The sequence below is a fragment of the Crocuta crocuta genome, unplaced genomic scaffold (assembly GCF_008692635.1).
Source record: "Crocuta crocuta isolate KB4526 unplaced genomic scaffold, BGI_CrCroc_1.0 scaffold45, whole genome shotgun sequence".
NCBI lineage: Eukaryota > Metazoa > Chordata > Mammalia > Carnivora > Hyaenidae > Crocuta > Crocuta crocuta.
The window spans coordinates 4,276,994-4,302,809 of NW_027530544.1; the positions used below are offsets into that span (position 1 = coordinate 4,276,994).

General features: G+C 38.8%; 2 protein-coding genes across 11 annotated transcripts in view; one reads left to right on the forward strand and one right to left on the reverse strand.

The window, feature by feature from the left end:
• The window catches only part of DRC9 (dynein regulatory complex subunit 9), a 93,784-nt gene that overhangs the window by 53,923 nt on the left and 14,045 nt on the right, over positions 1–25,816 (forward strand). For 6 of the 10 annotated variants that reach the window (XM_077767646.1, XM_077767644.1, XM_077767643.1 and 3 more), the window contains 3 exons: positions 41–142; positions 1,876–1,966; positions 19,300–19,371. In XM_077767646.1, coding sequence (XP_077623772.1) covers positions 41–142; positions 1,876–1,966; positions 19,300–19,371 — 265 coding nt within the window. Of the gene's footprint in view, positions 1–40; positions 143–1,875; positions 2,333–19,299; positions 19,372–20,008; positions 20,039–25,816 lie in introns of those variants that run through there. The other 4 variants (XM_077767650.1, XM_077767648.1, XM_077767652.1 and 1 more) reach the window with 4 other exon arrangements.
• Positions 8,164–25,816, reverse strand: part of LOC144234353 (DISP complex protein LRCH3-like) — a 28,672-nt gene continuing 11,019 nt past the window's right edge. The window contains exons 3-8 of the mRNA XM_077767654.1: positions 23,622–23,670; positions 23,029–23,095; positions 21,071–21,189; positions 20,137–20,274; positions 12,379–12,456; positions 8,164–8,857 (exon numbers count right to left, since the gene is read on the reverse strand). Coding sequence (XP_077623780.1) covers positions 8,657–8,857; positions 12,379–12,456; positions 20,137–20,274; positions 21,071–21,189; positions 23,029–23,095; positions 23,622–23,670 — 652 coding nt within the window. The 3' untranslated portion in view covers positions 8,164–8,656. The remainder of the gene's footprint in view (positions 8,858–12,378; positions 12,457–20,136; positions 20,275–21,070; positions 21,190–23,028; positions 23,096–23,621; positions 23,671–25,816) is intronic.

Below are 25,816 nucleotides of genomic sequence, written 5' to 3' on the forward strand. Positions count from 1 at the left end.
AGACAGTCTTATAACCTAGGATTAATGTCTACTTTTATAGATAAGGGAGTTTGAACAGATCATCATTGAAGATCGGATAGAAAAGGAGAAGACAAGGAAGAAGATAGAACAGGATGACTTGGAATTAAGGAGCATCATAAAGGTAGAAAGCCAGAACTGACATTTTGGGGCACCTTTAATCCGATAGCTGGCCTAACATTGAGGAACATAATGTATCTCTCATTTGTTATGAAGCATGGACAGGACATCTGTAAGGAAGCATGGCTTTTTGTTATTCCTGGAATCTGCCTACAGTCCTCAGTGCAGGGAGAGAGTTAACATGCCCCCCCTCTTAATCCAGAAGGAAAGTGGTGGTTAGCCGGGGAAGCAGAACCTAGAACTTGTGCCCAGAGGTCAAATTTAAGAATACTACTTATAATTGAAACAGCTCTTGGAGGAGCATCTTTTTATTTTTTTTAATTTATTTTTTTCAAATAAACTCTACCTCCAATATGGGGCTTGAACTTCAAGACCTCCAGATCAAGAGTCACATGCTTTACAGATTGAGCCAGCCAGGTGCCCCTGGAGGAGCTCCTTATAATCCTATTTATAGAAATGAGCTCAGCCTATCTTCTAGGTCCTGATGAGCTATTTTCAAAAAGTTGTAGGGAATAAAGAGTTTAGGGGAAGAAAAAAAAACATTTACATTTAGTTTTGCTTTTTTTTTTTAATGTTTATTTTTGAGAGAGCACAAGCGGGGGAGGGACAGAGGGAGAGGGAGACAGAATCCAAAACAGGCTCCAGGCTCTGAGATGTCAGCATAGAGCCCCACGTGGGGCTCGAACCCAAGAACCATGAGATCATGGTCTGAGCAAAGTCAGACACTTAACTGGCTGAGCCACCCAGGTGGTGCCCCATAACATTTAGTTTTATATGAACTCATGAATATTAGTGATGTTGAAACTGGTAGGTCAGATTCTGGGAAATATTTTCAAGCAGAAATAACATCAGCTGGACCCAAAATGTTGTTGAGAGGATTACCCTGCTCTCTGAAAGCAGAGTGTCTGCTGAGAGCCTACAGTGTGTAAACAGTAGTCTGTGATGTCTGTTATGGGGTAGATTAAGAAAGTAAGCTTTAAAGTACATTCAGAACCAGGCATCCAAACCCAGATATGAGCTTTGCATTAGGAGAGACTCAGATGTACAGTTAGCAAGGATTTATTGAGCTTTTATGGTATTTTTCTATTTGGCAGGATTCCTTGATTTTAGAGCATAAATGTAAAGACTAGCTGAAGACCACTTTTGTTTTCACTAATGAATGTGCTCCTGGTTTTTAGGGCTTAGTCTGATTTTAAAGGAGTGCAGACTATATTCAGAACAGTTGTCTAGGACTAAGATATTCAAGGGAGCTATTGAGATCCTTTTTGCAAGAGGAGTACTGATCCTTTAATCAATCATTAAAGCCAAGAAATGCACCAGGAAGCCTAGTGAAGCAGTCTAAGTTATCTGCACATTTTTGATGGAATGCTTACTTCTGCCTGTGTCCCAGCTAACTAACGTCCCTGCTGGAGCAAATGGTTTAGATGTGGGGAATCATAAAGAGAAGCAGTACAAGGGAGTCAGGTTTGTAAGTGAAAAGGAAAGACTGGCCTTATCAGATTCCTTTTCTTTATTTTTAGTCCTTGAGAACTTTACTCTAGGTTCTGTGGCTGCAGCTCTGGGTCCCGCACAGCAGGGCAGCACCGCTGCAGGGAGCGCATGCGTGGCCACTTCCATGTTTCAGACAGACATCATTCTTCAGAAGTCACTTTAGGAAAAAAGCCACTCCCTTCTGCAGAAAGGATGCAGCTTGTCAGGCATACTATAAATCGTACTCACTCTCCCTTTCTCTTCCAGCTCCAGGCCTGGTGGCGAGGCACTATGGTACGGAGGGAACTTGGTGGTTTCAAGATGCCTAAGGACAAAGATGACAGCAAGGATTCCAAAGGTAAAGGCAAAGACAAGGACAAGCGGAGAGGCAAGAAAAAGTGACATTCTCTTGCCTTTTCCTCTGGTATTCTGGAGATGGAAAGGCAGACTTGAAGGGAGGAGGAAACATTTTACCAGCACAGAGAACTCATCTACAGGTTATTTTCTTATTTGGACATTTCCAGGTGTTCCCTGGTGTTTTCATTTTGCCTGTTGTATTAGTTTGCAAACCCTGAATTAGGGGTACACCATCAACTTGGGGTTTCTTTTGAGGAACTTTTGGTGGGAAGTATTTCTAGGAGCCTTGTAAAGATTCTTCTTGCTCTTTCTTAGAAAAAGGTTCATGGGCTTAGTTATGGTGATGCATTAAAACTTCAGTAATTTCTGTAATTTCTGATTCTTATCATTTGTCGAAAGTGAAAAATCTCTCTATGAGCAAAAGTGAAGTGTTCAGTCAGAATTCCAAAATGATGCTTATATAGTGTCTAGCATAATATAGACACAATGAAGTTCCCTAGGTTGGCTCCTTCCTGCCTTTTAGATTTGTTATCACTTTAGTGTTTTTGTTGGGGTGGCGGTGGCATGGAATATATATCTTACTGTAAGCTGCTTCAGCTCCTTTTCTGGGAGATAGGTAGGGATATCAATTATAAATTTAAAAAAATAATCCATTAGAATAAACAGATAAGAGATGTTAGGATGTACAGCCCACACCCAGTACAAGTGGGGACACAGGCCCCAGGGGAAGATGAGGTTGGAGAGATTTTTGATCAAGGAGACACCAGGGTCTACGTGTGCTTTGTTCCCTCAACAATTCTCACCCTGCAGGATATTAAGACTAAAACAGTAAAGATAATCCAAATAAAATGTCTTGGGATACTAGAGCTTTCCCTACAGCACAGTTGGTAATTTCTGAGTGAAAAGTATCCAAATGTGTTACATGCATTGTTTCATGAATTAAACCTTAAATGTAATTCCAAATATAGGGCAATACTGATATCTGTATTTCCTTAAAGTAATTTAAAACACTGACCTCAAGGGGCTGTTATGAGGACCCAGTTTCTACTGATGTTCCTTCAGGGAATTAAATAACCTTTCATTTTTGCCAAGGAAATCATGCTTTAGGTATGAACATTTTCAAATCAGCCTTTATTTCACGCTACTGAAGTGTTGGCTTTTATTTTAATGTCAACGTGTAAGGTGGCATACAGGCAATTTAAAATAGCATACATGATATTGACATATTTATACTTAGAACTTATGCATTATATTTACAGACATACAAATATAGGACAATGTTTTACAAAATCTTTTACTAATTACATGTTTACAACATTTTCAGAAATAAAATGAAATCTGCTGTAAACCATCTCACTGCAACACTTCTATAAAAAGGGTTCTAAATATCCATGTTTTCCTTCATTTCTATAACCATTTTAAGCGCTTAGTTGTTAAAATTCATCATACTCATCAGCACAGTCACACATCATTAGTCACTGCTGAGCTGTAGAAAGTAAGAGAAATCAGACTCCTCAATTAGCTGTAAGGCTGTGTTTTAAAAACCTATTAAAGAAAGTGACCTGCTAAGAAGCCCCCCCAACTCTGTTCTAGCCAAATACAAAGGCCCCCCCGCCCATGAGCTGTCTCCAGAGAACCAGCTGACTTACAGTCTCCGTAGCTGGCAGGGGCCCTGGTGGGTGGGCACCTAGCCTTTTCGCCGTTCACACTTCAGCACGGGGCCGATCACTGCTTCAGTAGGAAGCTCATAAACAGTCAGGTAGAATCGCTACAACATCGTCTTCATCCTACACTGCAGTCTAGCAAGGCTAAATGTGAAATTTTCTTTCCATTTTTTTAAAAATACATACAAAACACTGAACACAAAAATTTTCCAACCAAAACATCATGAATGTTTTTGCATCTTGACAAAGAAAAACGTTCAATGTGCTTGATATTTTTCTTTCATTATCAAGCAAAACTGTATACAACTTTTTTCTAGCAATTCAAATATAAATTTGAATTAGTTTGATAAAAATATTAGGTTTCACATTATGTGTGAAATATGAAATAAGTGGAAATTTCCGTTTATTCCTATGGGATAATTAGTTGCAAATGTCCCAAATGTTGTATTATGTATGTCTTCTGGAGTTATTCCTTGCATGGTAGGTGACAAAACAGTCCTGTTCTTTGCTGAGTTTCAAATGACTATTATTTAGAGATTGTACTGAGATTTAATGTTGATGAGAAGGGGAAATACCCATAGTTTAAAAATGCACACAAATTCTAAACAAGTTTTTCCAAACAGACCGCTCAATTGGAACTGTAACTATAATGGAGTCTGGCTCTAAACACTTAAAAGACATATTGCTTTTGTTCTGTAAGGACAGTGAAGGACTGGGTTTTGAGCTCAGAGGTTTAATTTTAAACTCAGACAAATTGGTAATGTTCTGCTGAATTTGTTTCCCTGTGAGAACGGGGGAAAAACGTTATTTTGACCAGATACTCCACATGATTTTACCCAGTTACTTTTAGATGCTGCATTCATATGATAGAACACATTTTGCTCAAATGCATGCATTGGTAAAGAAAATTCAGAACAATTCACCCTGGATAACTAGTATCTTCACTTAGTCTATTTACCTGGTTTATAAAGGCAGTGCATACCAAAAGATATGCTGACATCTAAAAGGGGCTCAAAATACAGGGTAAGAAAGAACCTAGTGGCTTAAACTTGAACAAAGGCTCCCGGCTTTGTGTTACATGAGCCCCTGGGCCCTTTTACTTGGTCCATGATTGAGTGAAGAAGGCACTAGTGGTAGAGTTAGATGACCTAGATACACAGCACGCTGTTTTAAGATGCCACAGTGGTTTGATTCAGGTACGGAAACTGGCTATTACCTGAAAAGAAATTAAGAAACTTGGCTTTTCCTTTATTTCTTGGACTCTGTTTTTCCTAATCTTCCATTAATCAGGGAGCTGGAAGTGTATTCTGCTGTGAGTGGAAGGTATGTGCAGACCCAGGTGTCCCGGGAGCAGCGTTGGGAGGAGTAGAAGGGAGGGCTCAATGCAAATGGTGAGTAGTGCATGTTACCAGCCTAAGGATTTAGAATCTGTGTGGAGAGTGCTTGTTTATAATGTGTAGATAATAGCAGGATGTCACACAGAAGCAAGCTTTAGCTGGTGGTGGCCAGCCTGGGTTTGGGGGAGGTGGGGGGGGGGAGGGCTTCAACTCTGGCCTTATATAGAACTTACCTCTCTCAAAAGGTTTTACTACACAAAAATCTAGGCCTTCTACATTATATGTGTTTTGCCTGGACATAAGTATTGTCCAAAAACCCCAATTCTGTTATTTTTGTTTTGCCTTTCACATACAGTCTAAATAATCATAATACAGCTTTTGATTTTAAATGTGGCTGAGAGTGGAGTCATTATTCCCCATATCATACAAACACCTAGCCTTGAGACTGTGGTCTCTACCCCAACTGTTGAAAATGCAGATACCCAGGCCTCGCTTTAGACTGACCAAATGAGACTCTGCATTTTAACAAATGGTCCAGGAGATTCTAATGAACAACCAGTTTGGGAAACCAGAGGACTCCAGAAACCGGAAACAGGTAGAGGTTATAGCAGGTCTGTGCTTTCAGGAGAGCTAAATAGTCTCTCTGGTATGTGAAACAAGCCTACTCTCTGGGAAAGCACAGCCAGTTTAGTCTTCAGTGTTGGGTTCTCAGTAATGACAGAATTAAGTTTCATTTGTGAAAACCAACCGTGTCTTCCTAAACAGTTCAATGGAAACGAATATAACCTCCCCTAAAATGGAGGAATGAAGCAAAATATTCCTGTTAGGAATCATGGAAACAGTCCCTTTTAAGAACACTTAAGAGCTCTGTTTAAGCAGATGGATGGCAGCAGCAATCGCGTCCTGCTCCGGTTTGGCCAGGCCAGTGCCCAGGCGCTGGGGGTCCTTACACAGCAGATGATGGGTGCTGCTGCTTGGGGGGGGCAAGTGCCAGGAGAGCCTGGACCGTCACCGCAACCTGGCTCAAACCTTTCTCTTCTAAAATGTGGAGAGGCAAACATAATTGCTCCTGAAATGGGACGACGTAACATAAAAACAAACAAAAGAGAAAACAGGATGAACATCAACAAACTAAAAAGAAAAAATAAGCACCTCTTCTCTCCCTCATAACAGTCCTGAGATATGAAGAATCAGTACCTGGGGAACTGGCCTCTGTTAACAGGAGTTACACAGAGATGGTACCTTGACCACCGCCACTTTATTGAAACAACTAGAAGTACAAACGGGCCATTCTGAAAACTGGAATGAGGCCCAGTTACATACACTTCTATATACAACAGAGGATAACAGAATACTCTGGAGTAAATGCAACACCCTTCATCATCGATACATAAAAGAGCAATGCAGATCAGTAAAATGACGCAGGGAAAATGGAAAAGCAGTTCCAAGTTAGCAGATGGCTCAAGCCTGACAGACAGGACATTGGGGGAGAGAATGTGCTGGAAATCACACACCATGGGAAGGCAAGATGGTTTCCGGCCAGAAGCCAGACTGCCTGCAGGAAGGATGCCCACCAGTTATAGAATAAATGGGAGTATTTCATATCCTTGCATTTAATGGATTAAATTATGCTGGAGAGCTATGATGTGAGTTTAGTCAGGAATACCTTAATCATCATATATTTGAAAAGTATACGTTTGCTTAAGGAAGTTAACTTGTATGGGGTTTGCCTCATTAATGTCTGGTTAAGCCTTGAGAAAGAAAAAGGCAGAGTTTAAGGATAACACCTGCCATTGGTGTTTCTTTTAAGATTAAATATTCAGAAAAACAGACACTGCTCTCAGAAAGGACAGAAAGAATTCTGGTCCCACTAAAAAGGAGACTACATACACTTATTAAAAAAGATAACTGGACTTTTCAATGGCACTTACTGTATTATTAGGAAGTTTTACAAAATTAGTTGCAATAAAAATATAACATTTATTTTGAACAGTTATTGGTACTTGTGCTTCTTAAAACTTTAATACTTATCTTGATAAAACAAGGTAACTGCAATCATTTGACCTTATAAAACTAGCAACTCAGTATAAATACTTTGCGTACCACTGCCAATACAGATGAACTATTCTAAAATGAACCTGCAGGGTGTTTTGCTCTTGGGGAAGCATATTTTCTCCGAGGCCAATTCCCTGGTCCCACCTCCATAGTGCCCCGCACCGCGTGTGGTTTAGACATTCCCTCAGAGCCTTATACTTTCCAGATGCACCTTTACCTGCCAGCGGCTTGGAGGGAACGCCGTGTGCTCTGAAGAGAATGTACAGCTACTCCCCCCAAGCCACACACAAGACCACGTGTTGTATCTTCTAAAGGGACAAAACTCCACAAAACCAAATGGTCTTTGACTCTGAGACATCTTAAAAACAGAACAAAGCAAACCTTCCAAACTCTGGAAGGCCCTACTATTGTATAAAACTGGTTTCCAACACAGTTTCAAACATCAGGTCAATGTTTCAGCATTAACTGCACACAGTTTTTTAATGTGTTAAAGAATGGTCCCACTTAACATGGAAGAAAGCCAAAACAATCGCACCCTCAGGCTGACTTCTACAACAAGGTGTTCTGTTCCCTGCAATTCCCCTTCATATTTTAGTTCAGCAGATTCCTGAATGTTCAGAAACCCTATTTATGAGAACTAGAATCTGAATGCATCCATGAAGTCGTTTCAAGCACCAGGGCCAGCAGCTCACATACTTAGAACATCGTGAAGATGACAATACTCCCTGCCTTGGGTACAGAACAGAGACCACTGCCTGATACTTTACCTGCTCCTACTGTTCACATACAAGCTCCTGAACAGCCTAATTCAATACAAGTTCACCTAATAAGATGATTCAAGTATACTGAAATTACATAAATTCCAATTTTAAATTATAAATAGGGTTTTAGAGGTGAAAATCAGTTCATTGATAAAAAAACAGTAAGTATGGACAGGTGCCTATTCCTGGAAGGTCAGCTCCAGACCATCTGCTTGTTGTGGGCTATTTTAAAAGTACATACTGGGCTCAGAATAGCGATCTAAGGAACCTACCTGAGTTTTGGACTGAACATTCAGATCAAATTAAAATTATTAAGACCAAATGGCCAGTGCTTCCAGATGTGTAGACAGCAAATGCTTACATGGACCCGTGCCTCACAATACAGGGAGATCCCAGGATTTCAGGGCACAGCTCAATGCAGAGATCTTAGTGACCAGCTGCCTCCTCAGCTGGAAAGGGTACAACTATATTCTTTATGAGCAGTTGTTGAAAATGGCGGAAAAACGGCCACATGGGAATTTCATTATGTCATATCATATTCTAAGTCTTATTCTAAGAATAGGCGCAGGATTGTATCAGAGGCACCTCGGCACCTGAGATAAGAGGAAAAAGCCCATAGGCCAGGAGAATGGACAAATGACCATGAGAAAAATGCTGGTCTTTTGCTGTTAGCAATCATCATCAATGCTTACTAATGTGATGGGCTGTTCATCTGGACATATGGGGGACAGGATTTATCTGCTTTATTGGTTAGCTCTTTGATAGCCAGGAAAAAAAAAAAAAACCACATAGGTAAATACTTTGTAGCAAGAAACAAACCTCCTTTACCAAGCACAGGAATGAGGTGGAAAATCACTGGAGTGCAATCGTTCAGCTAGAGGGGGAAGATCCCGTAATAAAGCAGACAGAGAGTTAACATTAAAGTACAATAAAATGCCACAAAACCCAAAAGCTGGATAGACAGAGAGACAAAACTGGATTCTTCTGAATGTGCCCCAAGAGAAAGTAGTGTTTCAACAGTTCTTTTAACGCTGAGGTTTAGCTGAAGGATGTCAGAAGGGGAACAAAGATTGTCCTGTCCAAAGTGTGAGCAGGAAAGGAAAACAGAAAAACAAAGTCAGTGGATCAGAAATACAGATTTCAGTATAGAATTTAATATGATCATCTCAGTCATACTCACAGAAACACATCCTAGTAACATTTTTTTTTTATGAATAAAAATAAAATGCTAAAAAACCCCAAAACCACAAAGACTCCTCTTTGTGCTGAGCTTGCTTCCACTCCTAAACAGCAGAATAAAATGGACTTGTTGGTGACCAGTACGAACACTCAGGAAACTGAACAGAACTGGGTGACGGCTCAGGGTTATCAGGCCTACAAGTGGTGACGTCTGTGCCAGGCAACCTCTTTCCAGACTCATTCTTCCCTATTGACAAAAAAAAAGAATGGGCCAGAAAGCAGGACCAAACCTGCATGTAGGCTGAGGAGAGGGAAGTGTGTTCATAGAAAGCTAGGTAAATCAAGGAGGGCTGAAGAATGAGGAGAGCCTAATAATCGGGGAAACTTACTACCTGGAAGCCAGGTGTACTGACTGATTCGGTACTCCTCTCAAAATCACGTCAGTATTCCTTCCATCTTCACCAAGTCCAAGTTACTAATATGTACAACATGAATCAAGAGTGGGAAGGGGCCAGACCCTCCAGCTCATAGATGAAGAAATCAGGTAAGTAAATAAAAACACAATTGGGACTGGAGAACAGGAAAATATTCTTTAACACATAACATATAGTAATTCTAGGACATAAGATACTGGACTCAAACAGACATTTTTATCGCCCATTATAGTTTTCTGAAGATAACATACTTAATAAAAGTATAGTAAAGAGAATACCCACATGCCCAGCCTCAACAGAGGTTTTCAAGAGTCACCTTATTCTTTAGTGTTTCATTCAGAACTCATAAACCCTTCAAAAGTTACACTGAGAAGGGAACTGTTCACCTTGATACATATTCTCTGGACATAAAATCTGACCCCTGTTTGCAATATTAAGTTTCATGTTATACATTTTTAAAAGTGGCATTATATTACAAGTCAAACAGAAGTAGGGGTATTTAGGTAAAGATCAGAAAGCCTAGACATAGGGGAGAACATAGTGGAGAGGAGGAGGTTTCCTCCTGGGGCAGAGGGACCTGAGAAGGTTAATTTGAACCTATGAGTTTATGTATGTATTCATTTTCCTTCACTTCGTTCTAAGCAAATGACTAACTTTTTAGCAGAAGTGGCATCATAACAGGAACCTGTCTCAAAGTGGTAGTGGTGGTGGTAGACACTCGGGTAGAAGGCAGAAAGGGAGAGGAAGAGGTGGCCTTCGGGATTGTCCACTTCCTCTTTCGGGTGGGAGAGACCGAGAGGGAGGAAGGATGTGTCCGGAACCTCAATCTAACCACCCTGGAAAAATACCTAGTCTTTTAAACATGTATTTTTGTCTCCTGCCTTCAAACAGGACAGCACTGGTAGGGACAGGCTGGCCCACGATAAATATTGTTACCCACTGGTTGGCAAGTGCTGAATTAAATGCACATTTTAAGGCAGACTGTATTTTGCTAACTGTTGGCAATACATTCTGGAAGAATTTTAGTGTATGAACTTTAAATCTGAGACACAGGTCATTCTCTAAAGCCCAGAGTATAGGAACAATGAGTGTAAAGCTGGTAAACAGCACTTGCAGCAGGTCTGATGTAGGCCAAGTCTGCAAACATGTCTTGCTATTTGGGGATGTTTCTAGCGCTCTTCTCTTTGGGTATGTAGTGCCTCTTTTTCGTTACTCTTCTCCTGTCTCTGGTTCCCATTCCCTGCACTAACCCACGCCGCATTCTTTGTTCCAAGACCTGTGCTGCGGCGTCGGGGCAGGTCCCGGGCATGCCTGTGTAGTGTGGTGATCAGGCAGAAGCGTCTTCAACAGGCAGAAGGTGGCACTGACCGTTAGTGTGCTTATACAAATATTAGAACCTGCTTATTAATATGAAGAAAATGCATGCTATTTGCTTAGAAACCCTACTGATGCTCTGTTACTATGTTTAAAAATGGCTTGTTCTAAAAGAGATGATGAGTCTTTAGAAAACAATATGATGTAAAAATGAAAAATCTGCTTTCATTTGACATAGGAACAAAATAAGGTCCTTGCTAACTACCAAAAATGTAAATTTTAGTTCTTTTTAGAACTCAGATTTTTAAAAAAAGCCACAAAAGAAAACAGTGAAAAATAACTAGTGAATTCCAGTCTACTTAATCAAAGGGGAAAAACCATCATGGGAACGGACTCCAGCCAACGCAGATGCTCTACGGCGCTAGCCTCTTTCTCTTCCCCTCTGCAACACATACAGGAGCTGAGGGAGAAGGCCGCCCACTGGACAAGTGGTGCTGTGGCCGCCTCAACTCAAGGTGACGAAGAGTGGAATGGGGGTCAGGTGAAGAGAGAGTCACTGTTGTGACAGCTGTTAGGACAGAGGGCTTAAGTTCTAGAGAAACACAGGAGTTGAGTCGAGAGCCAATCCTGGGGCTCTGACTGCTAATTAAGAAAGTGATAGAAAAGAGTCATGATTTTCTTCTTGAAGGTTGGACAGCAGATATGATGACAGGAACTTCAAGGGTGATGGTTAATGGGGGAAAAAAAAAATTAAACAGTACCAAGCTGGTTATTTCTTTAAATGTATGTAGGTCTCATGTCATTAAGTATAGTAGTTTCTAAGAGTACCATGCTTAGTCGGTCTAACATAATTGTTTTTAAAAGGGTAACTGAATAAAAAAATGTATGACGTTCATGTCTCTTAATTTACATCTTAATTAAAATCTGTAGAGTTTACCTATTTGTACCACTAAAGGGCTGTCGCTGAGGAACCTGGAGACCGTAAATCTCAAGAGCAGGACAAATGCCTAGAAACAGCCTCTTGTGTGCTACATTCCAAAGTATTAAAGCTTAGTGGAAAAACCAGTGAAAACAGAACCAGGCCGGTTAACAGCACTGTCTCAGTGTTTGTTAGTCTGGATGACCCACGATGTTTATATAGATGTTAACAGTACAGGTGAAGTGTACACAGTAACTCTCTGTGCTATTTTTGCAACATTTTTCTAAGTCTAAAATTATTTCAAAATAAACATTTTAAAAAAGTATTCAAGTAAGTGTTAAAAACCTGAAACCAACTGAAGCCTTCTCAGTCTGAGATGCACTCACTCTTAAGTATAGACTCTTATGGGCAAAGATGTATACAAGTCCAACAGCAAGTAGGAGTGTTTAGGAAAACAGCAGAGTATCGATTTTGATTACTTAACATGACTTATTACCATAAATTTAAATTTCTATGTGTATTATTTTTTTGCTTGGTCCTTGAAAATAATTAAGGAAAACTGCTCAGAAGCAGACTGACTGACTCTAGTAACACAAAATCTCGTCAGCAGTCATCAACTTGGTTCAGGGCTAGTCCTCTAAGATTTTAGATCCTGACATTTCTGAAAACTTTTAGAAAAATAATACTGAAGTCTGAGATGGGGAACTGGCAGCATCATCTAGGCAACATAAAAAATGATAAATTTATTACCTGAGGTACACCAATTTTTCTGCAAGCTTCTAGGAAATTCTCCACATTCCGCCTGCATTTTGCCATTGTTAATTTAGGCTACAAAGGAAGGAAAATGTGGTGTTACTACTGAAGTTTTCAAAATTTATTATTTTAAAAATCCTCTTGTCACAATTCCTTTGTCAATTCAGCACTCTGGTCCATAAGGTCAACAAATTTCCTTAAAGGATCAGATAATAAAGCTGTTAGTCTTTATGGCCATACGATCTGCTAAGAGCTTGAAAACAACCGTAGACAAGCAAATAGGTGTTCCAGTAAAACTTCATTTACAAAAAGAGGTGTTGGGCTTGGACCACAGTTGGCTACTCTGTACTTTAGACATTTTACTTTGAGTTTTGTAAGGCAAGTGCTAAATACAGAGAAATTTTAGGGGGATAGTTTAAATTTTTTTCCATTTTAAAATAATACACAGTAAAGAAAATGTGTAGGAATAGGAAGGAAATTACCCACAACCTCAACATTCAAATACAATCACAGTCAACATTTTGGTTCATTTTCTTGCAGTCTTTATAAAATAAGATAATTTTATTAAAAATATAGATTTTTTATGTTTCTTTGGGGGGGGGGGTGGGCAGAGAGAGGGAGGGGGGAACACNTTGGACGCTTAACAGACTGAGCCACTCAGGTGTCCCTAAAAGAAGAATTTTAAAGAATCAACAGCTTTTGCTCATAAATATGTTATTGATGCAGCATGTCTCTATTCAATATCAAATTCACCTGAAATTTTTAAAACATTTGTATTTCATTATTTCTTAAAATTTTATTTATTCTGAAAGAGAGAATACAAATAGGAGAGGGGCAGAGAGAGAATCCTGAGGGAGACAGAGAGAGAGAGAGAGAGAGAGAAAGAGAAAAAGAGAGAGAGAAATCCTAAGGAGGCTCAGCAATATAGAATCCGATGAGGAGCTTGAACTCCTGAACTGTGAGACCATGACCTGAGCCAAAATCAAGAGTCAGACACTTAACCGACTGAGCCACCCAGGTGCCCCAAACATTTCTATTTTAAAAGATTGGATTAAAGAACCTGTTTCCTGAAGGATGAACATTTCCCAGAGGAGATTTCCCTAATTTCTAATTAGTAAGCTTGTTTTTCTGAACAGACCTCTTAATGACTAAAAACAGAGTTGTATCACATGACCTAAAATTGTGAAAAAGTTTTTCACCTAAAGGTTATAATGTAAGAAAGAGATATGAATTCCATTTCCTGGGAAGATTAACAAACTCAAGTGTTCGAATTTGTTGACTCGTTTCCCATGTCTGCACATCAGGCACGGAAGCCAAATGTCTACACAAGCTCTGCCTTTACTGAGTTTTCACATAGCTAAGCAGATGGAAGCTTTAACCATCTCTAGGACACAAAGCTTTTCTGGAAGGTTACCTGGATTTTCTTCGAAGATGGAATATGATACTATATCATGAAAAGAGGAAATATGATAAATACATTAATAGTGTTTGAAGGAAGTATTATAAACTAAATCTGTCAGAGGTAGCAAGGGCTAGTATTGGCTTTATTATAAAAAATGTGGGATGAAAGGAAGATAATTTTTTTAAAATATTTTATTTTTTTAAGTAATCTCTATGTAGACCCAATGTGGAGGTCTGAATTCACAACCCCGAGATCAAGAGTCATAAGCTCTACCAACCTGAGCCAGCCAGGCACCTCAATAATAATTTTTAATTTTCAAATAAAAAAACTTACAAAAAGGTCCAAAAGGACGACAGGCATTAGGTTTCTAGGAAAGCACCCATTCTTTCCTATGCCAAGTTCTTCTATCATTGAAGTAAAAAAGTTTGTTTTTTTGGGGGGTGTCTGGATGGCTCAGTCAGTTAAGTGTCAGACTTTGGGTCAGGTCATGATCTCACATCATGAGTTCAAGCCTGCGTCAGGCTCTGTGCTGACAGCTCAGAGCCTGGAGTATGCCTCAGATTCTGTGTGTCTCTCTCTCTGCCCCTCCCCTACTTGCAGTCTGTCTCTCTCAAAAATCAACAAACATTAAAAAAAATTAAAAAAATTTTTTGAAGAGTGAAACAAATGGTAGAATCAGGATCTACTTAACAGAAGGAGGAAAACAGCAATGGGGGTTCATATTGGCTAATTTACACTGGGCCTGGGCTCCTTCATTCTCTTCTACTTTTTACATGAGTAAGAGCAGGGTATTCACTGCACAAGTGATGATGTGGTCTTCTTAACTCCCGGCTAAAGAGGGAGGTAAGGTGAACTGAGGCACAAGGAAAAGTCACTGTGGTGAAACTATCACAACAAGGGCTTAACTTTAAGGGAAGTTGGGCAAATAAAGAAAATACAAGACAACTGCTTTGCACTTTGGAGAATTTTTCGTTGGCTAGAAATTCTCTCTCCCTATACCAGCTTCCCTGTCTGCCTGTAAAAATGGAAGTAGAAACAATGTAATTAGCTTTATTACCAAGGGACATTAGCTAAGCAAATAAGGATCTTGATCTGAGTCTGGGAGAGAAGGCTGGGGGTGTGTTCACAGGGCCCCATGAACTCTACAAAAGAAAAGAATTGGGCATTTCATTCTATAGAAGAAGGACCCCCTACATTTCTGAAACTTCACCATTCAGATGCCAATATCTATGGAGTGGAGAGTGAAGTAGGTCTGAAAGCATAGGTAGAAAAACAACTTGGTTTCTATGCAAAAGAAAGGCTAAAAGGATGGAGGTCATGTCGCCAAGTTAAAACTGGTTCAAGAATCACCACCATCTCAGAAAAAAGGAAAACAAAAGGCTCAGTCAGAATAGTGATCACGGAGACTAACTCAACATTACCTCCATGAAGGCTACTAGCATCTTCAGACATAGAACATGTCTGTGTTTGTGGGGATGGGGGAGAGGGAGAGAGGGATGGGAAGTAGAAAACTTCCTTTGAGACTCCCCCTGTAGAGAGCAGCGTTCTGACTGATGAAGGCGTAGAGGAATGAGGAACAATCAATAAGCTCTCTGCCCAGTCATTTCTTCCTTTAGCATTATCTCAATTCCAGGGATGTAGGTCAATGTTTCAAAATTGGGATCAAACACCTCACAGTCTGATGAAAGTTGTGAATCTATCCTTGAGAAGAATACACATGCATGCAAATTAGGGAGCTCATGAAGCCCTAAAAGTGCTTGATCCCAGGCTACATACAAATCCCTGCCTCTATGTGTCCAACAGAATGGCTAGTCAAAAGGACTCCTGGGGTAGATTCCCTATCATTCGAGTGCAGAAGGACTTATGATTTTGCCTTAAGTCAAATCTCAGAGAACCTACTATTCCCAAAAGCTTTGCTAGAATTTGGATGACATAACATACGGGTTGAGGTAGCTGTGCACAACCTGTTCTAATTCTTTAATGAACAACCTGATCTGAATAGAAATATTATATAAGTTTTGCAGAAGATAATTTCAACAAGAGTATGTCCTATACCTAAAGAAATAAGGAATAAACAACTTCACTACTCTGAAATTTGAAATGATTCAGAATTTTTAAAGGTTATCTACCTTGGTGACATGGTTCTTTGGTGATATGAGTTGTCATATTACAATATTTGTAATCATTTTTGATACAATTTGCTAGTGCACTTCTAAGAATGTAAACTGTACCCGTAACACCTCTGCCTATTAAACAACCAAACAGCAGTTTATCAAACATCACTGATCTCCAAAAATAACAACGGAAGATGAATTATAACTTAATGCTTAGAAACACACATGCCTTTCTGGCTTTCTTTTGAAATGTGTGGATAACCTACGGCTATGCCACCCTGAACGTGCCTGATCTAGCCTGAAATGCTTGGACTTAAGACTTCTCCTTACATTAAGGGGTCATTTTTTGAATTGGGTGAAAGAAATCACAGTTCTTACAATACATCAAGAAAGTGTTTTTAAGTAATATACTTGGGGAGTTGTAATTAGCCTGTTCTCAAAAAATTACAATAAATCACCGTGTTTTAATTAATGTAGCCATAAAGAAATTGCTATGGTTTTTCATTTATATATGGCTTTAATTTTATATTCTTTAATTTTATATTCTCACAAAAAAACTTCTACTAAGAAAGTAAGTTACAAAGCTCTCTGTATGGTCAGAAGAACAAATTAAGGGAAGCGACAGTCTAATATGAAGGAGAATAATCCATAGAAAAGAAAAACAGACATAAATATTTATACTGAAATCTAGTACTATAACAGAAACCCCATTAACACAATACTGACTTATTCATAAAATCATTATCACAATTTCAAAGTAGGGATTTTTGGTGGTGTTGGGTTTTTTGCTTTTAATTAAAACACTGGACAATTTTCAACTGTTTGGCTCATTTTTTTACCCCCAAATGTTATAGTTTGGGAAGTTTTAACATTTACATGTTTTTCTTTGTTTTAATGTTTATTTATTTATTTTGAGAGAGCAAGCAAGAGAGTGAGAAGGGGAAGGCAGAGAGAGAGAGGGACAGAGAGAACCCCAAACTGCGCTGTCAGTACAGAGCCCAAGGCAGGGCTTGATCTCACAAACTGTGAGATCATGTCCTGAACCTAATCAGGAGTCAAGTGTATAACCGACTGAGCTACCCAGGTGTCCTAAGAAGACCTCTTTTGATTTTTTTAAAAAACATTTATTTATTTTGAAAGACAGAGAGCACACACAGAGGGGCAGAGACAGAGAGAAAATTTCAAGCAGGCTCCATGCTGTCAGCCTAGAGCCCAACTTGGGGCTCAATCCCACCCAACCATGAGATCATGACCTGAGCCGAAAGCAAGAGTAAGACGCTTAATTGACTGCCATGCAGGTACCACTGATTTTGTTTTTTTAAAGAGGAATTTATGTTCTTGAGAAATCGGACCACTTAAAACTCCCCTCCGTACCTTTTGTTCTCACACTTGATATGTACTCGATGCAGAGTTGTTGATTTCACTAGCAAGTTTTAAACGCTCTCATCTTACGTTATACCCATATTTCTTCGACTATAAGAAGGTCCATGTGTTTCATTTCTTTAGGCAGTTAAGTATTTGTAAAAGAGTTTTATTTTTTCTATATGTATTTTACACTCTTACATGAAAGGCACTGTGCTCTGGTAATCAAGGTAAAGAACCTCAGTCACCCTTATTCTTAAACTCCCCTTTCTGCATTAGCTGCTTGCTACTTCCTACGTATCTCCCCTGGAAATGAAAAATGACAGATTTGTCCTTTTTAAAAATTATTCTTAAAACAATTTTTTCCCTTAATCTGGCTGACAGAAACTGGGAAGAATGCAAAGCATGAATAAATCCTTTCCTTACTGGTGTTGCCAAACAGTTCATCAATTCCTATTCTCTTAATCACCACCTTTAGGACCAAAACCACGTCTTTCAAGTCTCTGAGAGCACAGCGGACTTTGGTAGTGCTGTTCCTCTCTGCCTTTCCTGCACAAAACTGAAGGCCTGTTTTCAGAGGTCACTGAGTAAAAGTGGCTGCCAATTTTCCCTAGAAGTAAATGCAACATGCTTATCTGTGGATGTGCTAGAGGGGATAAGTACACATCATTATCCTTGGGACTTGGTAACAAAGCAGCTTTTATAATTAGAAGAATACAAAGTCCTTGAGAGGGATAAATGATTTGTATCTGGAGAGGCAGCAAGTTGAATGTCCCAAAGTGGCCATCTATAGGCCCAGATACAACTGCAATTTGAGTAAAGAATCTGTAAAAGGAAGTACCTACTAAATAATAACAAATGACCAGAAAATGAGATGGAGTCAAGATTTTTGAAAGGTTAGACGATATTAAGCATGTTACAAATGGACGGTATCCAGGGCGCCTGGGTGGCTCAGTCAGTTAAGCATTCAACTCTTGATTTTGGCTCAGGTCATGCTCTCACGGTTTGTGAGATCGAGCCCCGTGTCAGGCATTGTATCCTTCCCCTGCTTGCACATGCACACTCGGTCTCTCGCTCTCTCTCAAAATTAATAAACTTAAAAAAAAAAAAAAGAAGAAGAACAGTATCCATTTAGAATCATCAAAAGAGGGTATCACAACAATAACTATTAAATGCAGTGGGAACCTTCATTATATCCTGGCTTTGTGTGTGTGCACGCACTGTGTGCAGGGAAAGGAAAGAGCACAGGTATGAATGATAGTTTTGGAACAACCAGGGAAATGTGCCTCTAGATTATGGATGCTGTTGGTGCTTCCCCCAGTGACACATCAGCTAGCCTGTGCTTCCATCCTCACCTTCTACCCTTAGTCTGGGCTGGCTGCTAGTGGCCTATTATATCCCCTTCTTGGTTTCAGCCTGATCCCACAGAACCACCAGAGTGTGAATCACACCTCCTCCCATCTTGAGGCAGCGGGGCTCAGCCCCCATGTGAGTCATTGGCTAGAGGCTGTAGAGAAGAGCAAGGTGGCCTAGGACAATTCTCTGAAATATTTAGAGAGTAAAGTTTCATAATATCTGCAACTAAATAGTTACAATTAAAACACAAATACACACCCACATACACACAAATATAGGCAAAGCAACACCATAAAATGAAATAAGCATCAGGTCTAGGCTTTAAGAGTGTTCTTGTAGAGACGCCTGGGTGGCTCAGTCAGTTGAACATCCGACTTTGGCTTAGATCATGAGTTCACAGTTTGTGAGTTCAAGCCCCATGTCGGGCTCTGTGCTAACAGCTCAGAGCCTGGAGCCTGCTTCAGATTCTGTGTCCCCCTCTCTCTGTGTCCTTCCTCTTTTCACACACTCTCTCTCTCTCTCTCCTCAAAAATAAATAAAACATTTAAAAAAAGAATGTTCCTTGTATTATTCTTCCAACTTTTCTGAAAGTTTGAAATTTTTATAATGAAAATTTGAAAGGGAAAAAACTTGTTCTTTCTTCTGTGGGCTGCCATCCTGACACTGACTTCTGTATCTGACCAGCAGCTGAAAGAAAATCTGCCAGTCATCCTGAATGCATCCTCGTTTTCCACTCATCGTTGGTCACTAGATCATGTGAGTTCCACTCCCAAAACAGATTCCTCATTCTAAACTACAATTATAATCATATTTTCCCCCTCAGATTCTTTGTTTCTTCATTGTCTACAGTAAGATAAACCTCTAAATCTGACACAGCACATAACACCACTGTCACATGGCCCTTGGCTTACCTCTTCAGCTACATCTCCCACCATTTATACCTACAACTTTGTGCATCATCATCCTAAGCAACTTATGAGTTCCTTGAATATACCATGATCCGCTCCATCTTTTGAATCTAGCTAGGCTTATTATGACCAGAATGCTTTCTCTCCTGTTATGCTGGCAAATTTCTTTTTTTTTTTTAAATAATCATTTCAGTCACTGTTTTTTTAAAAGCAATATCTATGTGCAATGGAGCTTGAACTCATGATCCGCAGATCAAGAGTTGCATGCTCTACTGACAGAGCCAGGCAGGTGCCCCTATGCTGGCAAATTCCTACTTATACTCTATTGTTCAAATTTTACCTCCTTTGGGCAGACTTTCCTGAACTCTTCAGGCAGAGTTAAGTGGTCCCTTTTTGTATTCCTACAGCAACCTCTTATATACCTCTCTTGTAATGTTTATTACAGTTATGAATCATTGTTTACATGCCCATTTTTTCACTCATAGGAAGGAGACCCAGGAAGGCAAGGACTGGACTACTCATATTTGTATCCCTAGCATTCTACATAATACCTGCCATTGTACATAATATAGGTCTCATGAATAGCCAGTGCTTTTTAGTATTATGTACTTACTACAGCTGGCGAGGGGACATGGATGCTTGGGACAGAGCGAGGCCGCACATGATTGGCCAAATGGCAAAGAACAACACCATCGGTTAGAGCTGCTCCCAGATCACAAGGCAGTGATACTTTCAGCCGGTACTCAATATGCTAAAAGAACAGGAAAATGTGTAATACGTTAACTGAAGTGGCTGACACAGGACATAATGAGGTCACAACAAAATACTATATTTAATTAAGAATCAAGATAAAAAGCAAATAACTTAAGTACCACAATCCCTATTTTATTTATTTATGTTATGAGAGCAGGGGAGGGGCAAACAGAGAGGGAGAGAGAGAATCTTAAGCAAGCTCCATGCTAAGCACAGAGCCTGATGTGGGGCTTGACCTCAAAACTGTGAGATCGCAACCTGAGCCAAAATCAACAGTCAGACACTTAACTAAGCCACCCAGGCACCCCAAGTACCACAATCCCTATTTTATCCTTCCATCGTTAAGTCAGTAACTCAAGGAGATCTAATACATGCACATGGCAGCCAGGCCACAGTGGTACAAAATACTACATGAGAAATTCATTTACAATTTTAGGGTTAAAAATAAAACACAACTAGATTCTCTTTCAGTTCCAAAATAAAACACTATATGTGATATGTATATGTGTATATATATATAAATTATTACTACTCTTACAAGATTTCCATACATGAGGTAGAAAAAAATTTTAATGAGTAGGGCTAGGAATTGAGCTTTATAGAACAACCCATCTAATTTTCCTAGCAAACAGAAGAAAAGAATGACCTTAATAGCAAAATCTCTTTTATGTTTACCACATGGTGGGCACTTGCTGATTTTATGAAAAATTTTAAGTCAAATGAACAAGCGATTGCAGGGTTATGTGCTCTAGCAGTAACAATGCAAAAGTACAATTCAAAGGTAATGTACACACTTTCCGTAGTTGATCTATTAACTCCAGCTCTTCCTCTCTCTGTCTTGAATTGGGTCTTGATATGGAATCTGCAGAATCAGTGGTAGGTGCAGAAGATGAAAGAAGGGGTGAAGCATGACCTAAAAAAAATATGAGTATGTAAGACAGAAAGGTAACTGCTACTGCTGGAAAAATTCGCAGCTCCACCTGATCACAGGTGTCTCACAAGTATAGCACTTTTCACTTCTGGACTAACTCTTTAAAAAAATGTTTTTATTAAAAAAAAAGAAAAGTTTCAAATATACACAATAATAGCAAGAACAGTGTTAAAAACTATCAAATGTCCACCACCCATTTAACTCAACTATTTTTTTTTTTTTTGATTAAAAATGTTTCCATTGGTGGCTAAAATGAACAAATTAGAGGACTCTAGATGCTGGCGAGGAAACTGTGAGAGAAAAAAAATGTTTCCATTGAAAAGTTAAATTATGCAAATCACAAGCAAACAGCTCAATAAATTATCACAAAGTGAACACAATGAGGTCAATAAATGCAATTATTACCAACACCCAGAAGCCCCTTTCATGACCCCTACCCATTAGTACCTAATGGTTATTTCCAACAACACAGGTCCTAGCTTCGTGATTTGTAATACCATAGATTAGTTTTGTCTAGTTCTGAACTTTCTATAAATGAAGCCAGACTGTATGTATGTATGCATGCTTTTGTCTGTCTATAAGATTTATCCATATTATATGTATTAATTAGTTCATTATTATTGCCTATATGGTATCCCATTGTACAAACACACCACAATTATGTATCCATTGTATCAGTCATGGACATTCTGTTTGGGGCTACTATGAATAATGTTGCTATAAATAGTTTTGTAAATACCTTGGGGTGTACATGTTTCCATGTTTCAGAAAGCAGAACTGCTGGTGACAGGATATACAAGTGTTCACCATTATTAGACAGTGGAAACAGTTTTCCATATTTGTTTACAGTCCCATATGCAGTGTACCTTGGGTTTGATTTTAAATCTCACTGCGAGGGCATCTATCAGTTATACTCAAAGTAGTTATTTTTGATTTGAAATGTTTGTTTCCACTTCTAGGTAACTTCTTTGGAGGCCAGGCAGATGTATATTAACTAAAAAACTAAAAAGCAGATTTCTTAAAAAAATAATTACTGATTCATTTCTTTAAGAACACATAAAATAGCTTTTATCAACGGAAAAATCTGAAAAAGAGCTCATTACAAAGAGAAGGAACGTTCCCTAAAGGCTGAAAGAGTATTTTATTTTTTCCAACCTATAATCTTCTTTGGGTAGTGCTGAGAAACTCTAGTTAAATTGAAACAACATCCTCCTGTTTTTGTTTTTTTTTTAATGTTTTTTTTTATTTTTGAGAGACATACAGAGAGACAGAGAACGAGAAGGGAAAGGGTAGGTAGAGAGGGAGACACAGAATCCAAAGCAGGCTCTAGGCTCTGACGTGTCAACATAGAGCCCAATGTCGGGCTCAAACTCATGAACTGTGAGATCATGACCTGACCCAAAGTTGGGTCATGCTTAACTGACTGAGCCACCCAGGTGCCCCAAAGATTCTCCTGCTTTAATGCTAGTGAGATCAGAGTTTAAAGCTTTTGCCAAAGTAACGTCTCAGGGTAAAAGTTTAAAAGCATACAGCAGTAGGGGCACTTGGGTGGCTCAGTCAGTTAAGCATCCAACTTTGATTCAGGTCATGAGCTCGCAGTTTGTGGGTTTGAGCCCCGCCTTGGGATCTGTGCTGACAGCTCAGAGCCTGGAGCCTGCTTTGGATTCTCTGTCTCCCTCTCTCTGCCCCTCCCCTGCTTATGCTTTGTCTCTGTCTCTCTCTCTCAAAAAGTAAACATTTAAAAAAATGAAATAAAAGCAGACAACGGTTAATGTCATTATATAAAATACCCTCCCCCACTTCTTAGTCACTATGACTTACCTTTATTTCCCTCTGCCCTGACAGCTGCTCGGTGAAGGAAGCTTTCAGGGCGCTGGGCCTGGTTTCTCTGAATAGCAGCAGGAAAAGAATATGCAGGGGAATGATGAACTACATCAGCATGGAAAAGCAAAATAAAATTAAAGGAGATGAAAAAAATTAAATATAGCAATAGACATATGTCACAAAAGTTCAATAAATGGTATAAAAGATCAAATTAAACATATTGATATAAAATGAATACAAAATTTGTTAACACAAAATCTAGTATAGAAAAGTAACCTTGATATCAGGAAGGCGGTTTGTATTTTTAATTGTCATGCTATTTTTGGTATGTCAATAGAGAATGAGTGTTAATAGACTAAATAGATTTTCTTGCAAAGCTATAACCCTGATAGCTCATGCTCATTTGTTCATATCAAATGGTTGAGGAGTTGAATTAAAAAATGGAACATGTGCAGGAAGTTCCCAATTTTGGGTCTGATTTCTCATCTCAGAAAAGGAAGTCACAGCTCTCTAAGAGGTAATTTATTAGGAAAATCCTGGTAAAGAATTATTCTTGATGTGGTAAATTGTACCTTTGTGTCTATTATTACCTGTTTCTGTTGTAGGTGAACTTGATACAGTATTTGATCTGTCATCGTTCTGTAGAGAAAAAGAGAGATCTCAATAATTATTATTCAAGAAGTTACTTTCCACATTTATGATTACTTTGGGATAAAAGAAAAAATCATGCAACTCTCTTTTAAAATAAAGTCTAGAAATGAGAATTTGGAGTTAAGGCCAAACCTTTTAGTTACTTTTGTAAGATACAAAGTTTATATAATGCATTCTCTAAAGATAGTTCTATTATATGATAGGTCTTTCTTATGACTATTAAAAATGATCATCCTAAGGCAGAAAATTTTATTGGGAAATATACACAGGAGAATAATTTCATTTTCTAGTATAGTTTCTAAAGTATTTTTCTACACCTCTGGGGAGTATAATTTAATGTATTAAGAAAAAAATGAAGTTAGGAAAGAAGGTATTTAAAGATGATAGATAGCTGTTATTTCCAGACTAGCATTTAAGTCCAAGGTATTTTTACTTCATTGACCAAAGAGAACTGTAAAAAGGGAGAAGAGCTAGCTCAACATGTATAAAGTTTACCTAAAAAAAGAGAAATGTAATTAAGCTCATTTAAAAAGAAGTGTTGGTTGGATGGGTTGACATTGAAGAATTGGCAGGGGAGTAGAATTAAGAAAGGTTAGAGTAACAATTTTCAAGGCCTTGACATCTGGACCCAATAAACTAAGCATATTACAACTTTAATTTTGTAATGTTTGTTTATTTTTGAGAGTGAGAGAGAAAGTAAGAGGGGAGAGGCAGAGAGAGAGGGAGACACTGAGTCCAAAGCAGGCTCCAGGATCTGAGTTGTCAGCACAGAGCCTGATGTGGGGCATGAACTCATGAATCACGAGATCATGACCTGAGCCGAAGTTGGATGCTTAACTGACTGAGCCAACCAAGTGCCCCTAACAGAATGATTTTAAAACACAGAGGTACATACATCTGCTGCCATGCTTTTTTCTCACTTTTGGTTTTAATATTTTCATTAATCTGTTCTCTGTAGATGGGAGTTGGGCAGAAGAAATGAATGATGATAGGGAATTTGTTAACATTCATGCATATATACACACATACACAAAAGCCATGCTGTTGAGAAGACTCTTGGACTGATCTGGAAGACATACTTGTGGTAATAATTCCTTGGTTTGATACTCTTTGGCTGAGAATTTATAAAGTAAGCTGAGCTGCTGAGTGAAGCACTGTGTTGTATCTTCACTAGTGAAAAAAGATATGTTTATCAAGTTTATAGATGCAAATAAACTAAGTTTAGGATGTTGAGAAGAAATGAAAATTTAAATTACAAATTTAAAATAAGAGCAACAAAAAAAGATCAGAGCAACAAGAATAAAAAGAATGAGCAAGCAAATGAGGCAAAAATGATATCTTTACAAGGAAACAAAAGAGCATCCTTATTTTCAAAGAATATGAGACAGAAAGGAGAAAACTAGTTACCCCAACAAAGACCTGGTCAAGGTTCAATAGTACAAACAGGAAAACACAGGCAGTAGAGATTATTCCAGATATATAGGGAAAAAAAATTTTTAATTTTAAAAGACCCAATAGGAGTTAGGCTAGAAAATTTAATATTGCAAAAAGCAATAAAGCTAACAGGCAACTCTATTAGATGAGAAGGAAGAGCTGAAACAAACTGCACGGAATGGCAATAAATGTTCTCCACCTCTAGAAACACCAAAAAGGTGATACACAGTTGTGTGTAACGAAAAACAAAGCCAGAAGAGAGCAACTTGTAAAATGATAATTTTTAAAATGTACTTTTATTGAAACTAGAAATCTAAGTAACTTGGATTCTAGGGTACTAAGGCAGTTAGTTTGAATCACTCAGAGGCCACTGACTGTATTTGAGAACTTGCAGGACTGCACCAAAAAAACCCCAGAAATTGACAGGAACTCAACTTTTTTGCCTGGTTAAGTAACAAAAGAAATAAACACATGCCTAAATATATATGTATATACCTGCTGTATAGTAATGGGGATACTAAAAAATAAAGGGTAGTAAGTCTTTTTAAACTAATCATTAACACTGCAGCAGGTCTGACAGAAAGAAAGAAAGTTAAACTTCCCACACAATGGTTGACAAGTTCAGATTTGGCCTTTTCAACTCTGATTCTGGGAGAGAATAAGCCCCAATGCCCTAAGGTATCCATTGAGTATAATGAAT